This window comes from Anneissia japonica, unplaced genomic scaffold (genome assembly GCF_011630105.1).
Source record: "Anneissia japonica isolate Jap-2015-1 unplaced genomic scaffold, ASM1163010v1 scaffold287778_len1315358_cov176, whole genome shotgun sequence".
NCBI classification, from domain to species: domain Eukaryota; kingdom Metazoa; phylum Echinodermata; class Crinoidea; order Comatulida; family Comatulidae; genus Anneissia; species Anneissia japonica.
The window spans coordinates 616,822-626,501 of NW_022702824.1; the positions used below are offsets into that span (position 1 = coordinate 616,822).

General features: G+C 36.6%; 1 protein-coding gene across 1 annotated transcript in view; it reads left to right on the forward strand.

Annotated features, from left to right (window-relative positions):
• Positions 1–7,630, forward strand: part of LOC117104057 (transient receptor potential cation channel subfamily M member-like 2) — a 41,756-nt gene extending 34,126 nt beyond the window's left edge. The window contains exons 13-19 of the mRNA XM_033244713.1: positions 2,600–2,825; positions 3,105–3,226; positions 4,024–4,159; positions 4,514–4,639; positions 4,912–5,160; positions 7,288–7,462; positions 7,623–7,630. Coding sequence (XP_033100604.1) covers positions 2,600–2,825; positions 3,105–3,226; positions 4,024–4,159; positions 4,514–4,639; positions 4,912–5,160; positions 7,288–7,462; positions 7,623–7,630 — 1,042 coding nt within the window. The remainder of the gene's footprint in view (positions 1–2,599; positions 2,826–3,104; positions 3,227–4,023; positions 4,160–4,513; positions 4,640–4,911; positions 5,161–7,287; positions 7,463–7,622) is intronic.
• The last annotated feature ends 2,050 nt before the right edge of the window (positions 7,631–9,680 follow it).

The following is a 9,680-nucleotide window of genomic DNA, read 5'->3' on the forward strand; positions in this document are numbered from 1 at the left end:
CATCGTGATAGGTGAAGCAACCTCGACCATGACAGCGTGGTTGACAGATTTCATGCAAAATTTCCTAAATTCGAATTTCACTTTCAATAATGGGGATTTGAAAATAAATTAGATGGTTACATTGCATAAACTCTTTTTTTCTTGCTTTATTCAAAATGTTTTGGTTTTGGAAGCTGATTTCAACATTGGAAAGCATAGCCTACATGAAGTCATATTATAGTAGTAACTCGATGACTATCAAATAAGTAATAAAAATTCGCCATAATTCATCAAATATCCGTGGCTTCCAGGGGGCTTCGCCCCTGGACCCCACCAGGGGCCCTAGGCGGCCCCCAGCCAAATGAGACTCGATTCGCTCCACTAGCCCCCCCCCCTCGTCGGGCCTTTAGCCCCTCCGTTGGGCAGGTCCTGGCGCCACCACTGTTTGAAAGGCACTTACTCAAAATCATGTTTATCTTGACTCTACTAGAGTACTGTACTTTCACTTTCCAATATTCTTAGGCTTGAAATGTCAAATTTCAATGGATGATCCCTTATTTTAAAGATCACATACTCAGGTATCTGAAAATACCAATAACTTGAATTTAATTTTTTCTACAACTTACCCATTTTGGCACAACATGCCTCATATTGATATAGAACTTATTATCATATTTTGATATAGAACTTTATATCATATTTTGATATAGAACTTTATATCATATTTTGATATAGAACTTTATATCATATTTTGATATAGAATTTATATTATATTTTGATATAGAACTTTATATCATATTTTGATATAGAACTTTATATCATATTTTGATATAGAACTTTATATCATATTTTGATATAGAACTTTATCATATTTTGATATAGAACTTTATACCATATTTTGATATAGAACTTTATATCATATTTTGATATAGAACTTTATATCATATTTTGATATAGAACTTTATATCATATTTTGATATAGAACTTTATATCATATTTTGATATAAAACTTTATATCATATTTTGCCAAGGAGTCTCCAGGAAAACTGGCAGCCTCCCGCACTCCAGCAACCAAACAAGAACCTCCCTTAAAATAACCCATCTACTGCAAATTAATCAAATCTGCATGTTTTCACTACTGTATTTCTCCTTTAATATCATTCATCTCACAGAAGTCAGTGTGATGACCAAGAGCAGCAAAATAAAATTAGATGTGCTAGGACCTAACTCATAGAGGCTACGGTCACACTAGAGTTTCAAGCCTGGCTTGACTCACCGCGGGTGAGATTTTCGTAATGTGACCGCATCTGCACCGACTCGCGCCTGGCGTGACCTCGATCTCAATCTACCTATCTCGATCCCGGCTCAGCACCCATATTCACCCTGGATTGACCCTGGCGTGACCGAGATTGACAATTCCTCGTCGGCTGTCAACCAATCACAGTCGATGACGCCGTTGCGTTTAGAAGTTCTTGAATTAAAAACCCGCGAGTTCTTCACGTGTGTTCAATCAAGACGCAATCGTTACTTTTCATAAAAGTTAATTCAAATTTTAATTAATAATAATGCGATTGATTTGGAGCGACCAGGAAACTGCTGACCTGGTAAATTTGTGGGGCCAACCCGAGCTGAGAGACCGGATAGAAAATAAAAAAACAAACAACAAAACGGGAATTTTTGGCGTGCTTGCTGACAGATTAGCCAGTCTCGGACATGAGAAGAGAACGACGGCCCAAATTCAAACAAAAGTGAAGGCATCGCGAGCCCAATACAAGCTGATAAAAGATCAGTTGAAGAAGAGTGGTTCGGGCACGTCTGGTGTAAAATGTTTGATTGCGATCCACCCAATCACACGCGCGTATATCTAATCCCGTGAAACAGAGTTGGCGAAACTCTCTCTTTACGGCTCTACTGTTTTGACTTTCATAATTTAGAGGTCAATCCAACTAGTGTGACCGACCCAGAATTTCGAGCCTGGCTTGAAATCTCACCCGCGGTGAGTCAAGCCAGGCTTGAGACGCTAGTGTGACCGTAGCCAGAGAGAGGCAGATATAGGTAAATTAAGTGCCTTGCCCAAGGACACACGCTGAATAAAAAGTTTGAACCACGGACCTGAAGTTGAACGTTTCACCAGCTTCTCCAAACTATTAACATTATAAGTTTAATGTCGGTGACCACATCCCTAAAGAGAGCCGGCATAGACTGCTGGCGAAACTTTGATATATTAAAGAGTTCAATACATTAGTAGCCTTACCTGTTCCTGTAATTCCCATCCTGATTCAAATTGTTGCACAGTGCATTCATCCATTCAATGACCAACATAATTATTATTTTTTTGGCACCATATATAATATTAATTTATATTTTAATAGATAAAATTAAAATGTCGCCGACAGGCTGGGCCAGAATCCTAGCCATCTCAGCACATGTCCCTGTCAGCCTCACCATGTTTCATTTTGCCCGACAAATTTTACCGTGGATTCCGGTGACTGTGCCCTGGCCCAACCGGCCCAACCAACCACTGGCTCCACCTATGTGAAACAGTAACCTCAGTCGATTCTTCAATAAAATAAAGACAACCCACAAATTAGAAATAATCTTTGCTATTCATTCTCACTAGTGGATTTGAAGACTTTGCCATTGGAGTTCTTAATGAGTGTTACAACGAAGACGAAGAGAGAACTTCTATTATTCTGCTTCGGGAACTTGACCAGTGGGGAAATGCTACATGTTTGAGTTTGGCTGTTAATGGCACAATGAGAAGGTTTGTCAGTCAGCAAGGAGTCCAGCATTTGATGTCGGAAATTTGGATGGGAAAACTTTCGAATGAAAATTCAAAGTTCATAGTAAGTTTGTTTTGAAGGAATATTGTCTGTAAAATGTAAAAAAATCTGCAGATATTATCTTTGACTCTCTTCTCCTTTTGAAGTACAAGTGGTTAATTATGGAACATTAACAAGGGACTAAAGCCATAAATAAACCATAGCTAACCAGGAAAAATCTAGGGCAAGAGCCTCGGTTAATTTACCCAAGCCACGTGGTAAGTTTAACAGAGTTGCCCTGGGAAGAATAATCGGATCGGTTTTTTTTTCTCTAGTGACATGTACTATTTTTTTTATTGACAGTTGACACTGTGTGTTGTTTGTCCACCTCTCATATGTTTTCTCATCAAATTCCGGGAAGATGAGAGTAACAAAGCAGATGATACCAACTTAGAAACGGGATCAAAATGCAAGAAACCAATTGGGTAAGCTGACCTCAATGAATTGTGTTGTTCTTACATTCAGAGCTTAAAAGATCTTTATTACAGACTCAAAGAGACAAATCTTTTAGAGAAAGTGAAAATAAAGATCAGTGAAGTCCTTAATCCAATAATATACTTTTCTGTTTGGTAGAGGTCAGAGAAATAATCAGTTTCTGCATTAAATAGTTTGGAGGCATTAAATAGTTTGGAGGCAGGAAAGAGCTGCTGTAAGTTTGATTCATCAAGCAGCTGGAGGCAGAAGGTGAGGAGGTATGAGAGCTGCCACCTAAAGAGACTTATTAGTCTGAAGTCATTATTACAAGCTTTCTAATTGGGCAAATCCTTATTTATGTATTGCTATAGCGCGCATCTGTGTGTGGTGTGTCTGTCTGCCTGTGGTGTATCTGTCATTCCTGGCACATAACTCAAAAAACTACTTTGGTGTTGATCGGAAGTAAGATGTATATTTTAGAATGCTATCTATATACCATCTCTTGCCCAGTTATACTAGACCTCTGCTATTGCCATGGAGTGTGGCCTGAGAGCTGCCATCAACCTGATGCACCAAGCGGCAATGGCAAAGTGAGACTGCCTTCAACCTGAGTGATCAAGCAGCTTGATGACATGATGAGAGCTGCCGTTAAACAAACTTATGCATCAATCAGCAGAGTGAGATCTGCCATCAACCTAATACATCAAGCAACTAGATGGATGCTTGAGAGCTGTCATTATCCTGGTGGCAGCTGGGAGTATTAAGGGATACCATTATATTCATCTCTACAGCATGTTTGTTTTTTCAGAGGTATTAATCAAGAGCAGGATAACTACAAGGATGAAAATGATGTTGACATTCGTAACAGTGGCAAAAAACTCTCCTCGTATCAACGGTTCAAACTTTTCTATGCTTCTCCAACAATTAAGTTTGCACATAACGTGGTGCGTTAACCAAATTTTGATAACCATTTTTTGTACTATGTAATATTAAAATGCACACTCAAGAACTATGAATAACACAAAAGCATCCAAGAAAATCAAGCAGGTGTAATTTAAAAAAAATTAATGTAGTAATAACACAAAAGCATCCAAGAAAATGAAGCAGGTTTAATCCGTTTAAAAGTAACGTATTAATGGGGGTTTATTTCTTTGCTAAAATCAATTAATCTGTGCAGGTTTAATACGTTTAAAAGTAACGTATTAATGGGGGTGTATTTCTTTGCTAAAGTCAATTAATATTTTCATTTAATCAAATTAGTTGATATCATTTCTAATTTTTGCATTTTATCATTTCAGATATCTTACTTTTTATTCCTAGTGCTTTTCAGCTACATCATGTTAAGCTATTCCGAAAAAATGTCAGTTTGTCAATATGTTCTTGCATTCTGGATGATAACACTATTTACTGAAGAGTTCCGACAGGTTGGTTAAGCCCTTTCCAGACTATCAATCTGTATTTGTGACATGCCTAAATATGGTCATAGTGACATGACATCCTAAGCACAGAGTGTCTATAGGCAAACAATAGTTTTTTGTCAAAAATAAAGGTAGTTTGGACAAAGCTTTAGGCTGTCAATAAATATCTGTTCACAAACAGAGCATGGGAAGTGGAGGATGCATGTGAAACAGTAATGAAAAGTAAGCTACTGTATACATAGTTTGCCCTATATAATAATTTGTTCTTGTAATTTTAGATTGCACAAGGAGAGTTTCATGGATGGCGGTTGCGCCTCTTATTTTGGATCACTGACTACTGGAATATAGTGGATCTAGCATCCCTGATTTTGTTCACCGTCGGATTCACAATGCGATTTTATAAAGAAACGTTTGCTGCCTCTCGTGTCATTCTTGCTATTGACCTCATGATCTTTTACATTCGCCTTTTGCATGTTTTTTCTGTCAATCAAAATCTTGGACCCAAATTGATCATGATTGGCAAAATGGTGAGTTCAACATTTCACCTTTATTCAAACAGTAAGGTTTTGAAAAGATAGTAAAAGTTAATTGTTATAATCAGAATTGTTCAGATCATAATTATCATCAGCATCATAATCCCATCATCATCACTATTGTCATAATAACTTTGAATTTTCATCACCATCCAGTCTGTGGGCTTATGTAAAAAAGCACAATTTCTATAGATTCTTGGCAATGTGTCTGAATATACTACTGATTAGGAATTAAAAGCAGTTGCCAGTTTTGGCAACCACTTTTGTTGTTAAATTAGAATGCAACCACATCACTTTTTTCCAGATTGATAGCATTCATAGAGAGTGTGTAAATCTCGTACAGTGATCTAGATGCATGAATTTGCGTATTAACAAACATTTCATGCCACCACCCACAACTGACAAGAGCACAGTTATAAAGCTTCTGAAATATACTGTATGGTATCTAATGACACTACTCAAGCTTCTGTACATGCCAGTGGCGTATGAGTGGCAGATCCAGGAATTTGGAGGCCCTGTTAGCAACGTTTACAGATGGAGGGTTACACCAGTTGAGCCCCACCATTGTTGGGACTGAGGTACAAAATGTTATGGCCAGTGGCATAACTACCGCAGGTTCAGCAGGTTCGTCGAACCTGGGCCCCCGAGCTCCAGGGGCCCCGTTCTATAAGGACTCTTCCCCTTATAAAAAAAAAATCTAATGAAGCAAACCAACACTTTCCCATGTATTTTCCCCGAAACATTAGTTGCGCCCAAATGAAGGTTTTATTTTTGTTTAAATAGAAAAACCAACAAATCTTATCCTTATTTGAAGTAGGTGTGACCACGAAATAATAAAGGGACTATGTAATACCATGGAGGAATAAATGTTATGGTAATACCCTATAATACAGTGGACTGCTGTAAAATAATAATTTTGTATGTTTGAAAAGTGTGTAAATGAAAGAAATAAGAATATTTTAAGACTGAAATTGGATAAATATAAGAACGCCGAGCCTGGGCAAAAATTAGTTCTTACCAATCAGTCTTGCTACTGTATCTTATTGCACTAGGCTAATGAATATCGTAGGAATAAATACTTCCTTAAAATTAAGTAAAATAAAAAATTGTGTAGGCCTAATTGAAATAAAATGTGAGAAGATATAAAGGGCGAGGGGAAAGTCTGGGGGAAGTGTCCTGGGAAACAGTTGGGGGGCGGGGGGAAATGTCTGGGGAAAAGTGTCCGGGGGTATATACTGGAGAAAAGTGTCCGGAGGAATATACCGGGTGGAAGTGTCCGGGGGAAAACCAGCCTAGAACCATTTATCGGATAACTGTTTTTCATGATCATGGTCATACATAATCATAATAAATTTATTTTAATTAGTTTAAGTATATAAAACTAATATACAAAATGACTGTTGACATTGTTCAATGCTTAATCCGGTAAATTAACTACACCAATTCAGTAAATATCGAATGTTCATTTTTTTTTTTTTGGTCATACAAAGTAAAAATGCTTATTATTGCCAATGCTTACTATTCCAATAGCTGGCTCTTCAATATGCCCTCTGAGAACGTCTAAAAATTTAAAATTTAAAAAAATCGAAAGATTTATTGTCAAAATAGTATTAAAAAAATCGTAGGGATCCCTGCTCTTAACCACATTGGTGGTACATATATTAGTTAGCATGGTCAGTCAATTTGCATGTGTCACGGGCCCCGACTATACTCTTGAATCTGGGCCCCTCACAACCTAGACGCCTCTGGTTTAATATGGCTATGGCAACTCAGGTGGCTGGAAATGGCACAATCAGACTTGGGCCTAAATTTGAAAATAATTTTCATTTATCTTTATTGGTGGGAGGGGGGTTGATTGGGTACTAATTTATGTGGGGCCTCATGATTACGTTATGGGAGTTTCAACTGGCAAATAAGATGATTTTTAACTACCTGAGTGTAATTTCTTTTGCTGAACACTAAGAATCTACCCAAAAAAATAACAAGCCCGAGTATTCATAGCAATCTTTATTCATAACATCATCACAATTGCTGCATCGTCATCATTATCACTGTCTTCATCTTCAACTTTTTACATTTGTTATACTTATTTGAATCTATATTTGTATCCTCTTTCTGTAGATGGTGGATCTAGCATTCTTTATGTGTATATTATTTGTGTTCCTGGTAGCATACGGCGTCGCTTCCCAAGCCATTATGTTTCCAAACAGAGATGGATTTATACCAGTGATCAGAGGAATATTCTTTCATTCATACTTCCAGATGTATGGAGAACTTTTCCTGGAGGACATCATAGGTAATAATTTAGCTAATGCAGTGTAGTTAGTATTATTCAGAAATCATTGATAATATAAGAACATTAGTTAGATTGAATGGTTATGGATGAGAGGCCTATTTTGATGTTGTTTTATTAGCAATTAATGAACATGATATGATAAAAATGTTACATATTGCAGGGATGTAAGCTAGGTTTTAACCATGAAAAATCTAATGTGATGGTCGCTGGAAAATCGCATTAACCGAGAAAAACAATGGAAAATTGGTGACAAATTCATAAGAGATAGATTGCTATAAATATTTGGGAGTGATAATTTCCTCAAATCAAAAGGAACACAAACCGCTACCAACATGTCATTTAAAAAGGAAACCGTTTAATTTCGTATATTAAAGGTATAATTGGAAACCTTGATAATTTTAATAGGGTCTACGGCAGTATTCTATTTTATTTCATTTTATTTATTTATTCCACTTCACACAGGCAAAAATACAATAAAATATCAATGAAATAAAAGATTGCCGGTGACGGGAAAAGGCCAACAGGTAAACAAATCACACCTCTGATAGCGGCTGATCCCGAATTGCACAGACCAAGATATAAAAAGGATTCTCTGGAAGACAGTAGCGCTTCCCTCAATTAATAATGCATGTGGAGTATGGCATAGCAATTCAAAAAAAGATAATAGACTTAGAAATACTACAGTTACAAATGGCCAGATTTCTACTTAAAGCTCCTTGTTGTACACCGCAAGAAACTCTATATGGTGATTTAGGCTGGGGCCCCATTGTCAAAAACGCATGAAATTACTAAAATTAAATTCCTTAACTGTGTAATAAATATGAATAAAAATCGGTGGCCAAATACTCTACTTCTTTGCATGCTTCAACTGAACTCCAATTTTAATGTGTTGAATTACAAATTTCTTGATTCATGTAAGAACATACTTGATAAATGGACAGATTTAAATATGTTTGAACAAGTTTTTGATTTAGACAATTTCAGTTTTCATTATTTTTCTGTTAGAACTGTAAATACACATGTTGCAGACTTGTACAACATTGAATGGGAAAACCAAATTAACCATAAAGCCTTCTCTTTAAAAAAATACTCAAATTGAAATCCTGTCTCTTATACACATCTTATCTTATTGCACTAGGCTAATGAATATCGTAGGAATAAATACTTCCTTAAAATTAAGTAAAATAAAAAATTGTGTAGGCCTAATTGAAATAAAATGTGAGAAGATATAAAGGGCGAGGGGAAAGTCTGGGGGAAGTGTCCTGGGAAACAGTTGGGGGGCGGGGGGAAATGTCTGGGGAAAAGTGTCCGGGGGTATATACTGGAGAAAAGTGTCCGGAGGAATATACCGGGTGGAAGTGTCCGGGGGAAAACCAGCCTAGAACCATTTATCGGATAACTGTTTTTCATGATCATGGTCATACATAATCATAATAAATTTATTTTAATTAGTTTAAGTATATAAAACTAATATACAAAATGACTGTTGACATTGTTCAATGCTTAATCCGGTAAATTAACTACACCAATTCAGTAAATATCGAATGTTCATTTTTTTTTTTTTTGGTCATACAAAGTAAAAATGCTTATTATTGCCAATGCTTACTATTCCAATAGCTGGCTCTTCAATATGCCCTCTGAGAACGTCTAAAAATTTAAAATTTAAAAAAATCGAAAGATTTATTGTCAAAATAGTATTAAAAAAATCGTAGGGATCCCTGCTCTTAACCACATTGGTGGTACATATATTAGTTAGCATGGTCAGTCAATTTGCATGTGTCACGGGCCCCGACTATACTCTTGAATCTGGGCCCCTCACAACCTAGACGCCTCTGGTTTAATATGGCTATGGCAACTCAGGTGGCTGGAAATGGCACAATCAGACTTGGGCCTAAATTTGAAAATAATTTTCATTTATCTTTATTGGTGGGAGGGGGGTTGATTGGGTACTAATTTATGTGGGGCCTCATGATTACGTTATGGGAGTTTCAACTGGCAAATAAGATGATTTTTAACTACCTGAGTGTAATTTCTTTTGCTGAACACTAAGAATCTACCCAAAAAAATAACAAGCCCGAGTATTCATAGCAATCTTTATTCATAACATCATCACAATTGCTGCATCGTCATCATTATCACTGTCTTCATCTTCAACTTTTTACATTTGTTATACTTATTTGAATCTATATTTGTATCCTCTTTCTGTAGATGGTGGATC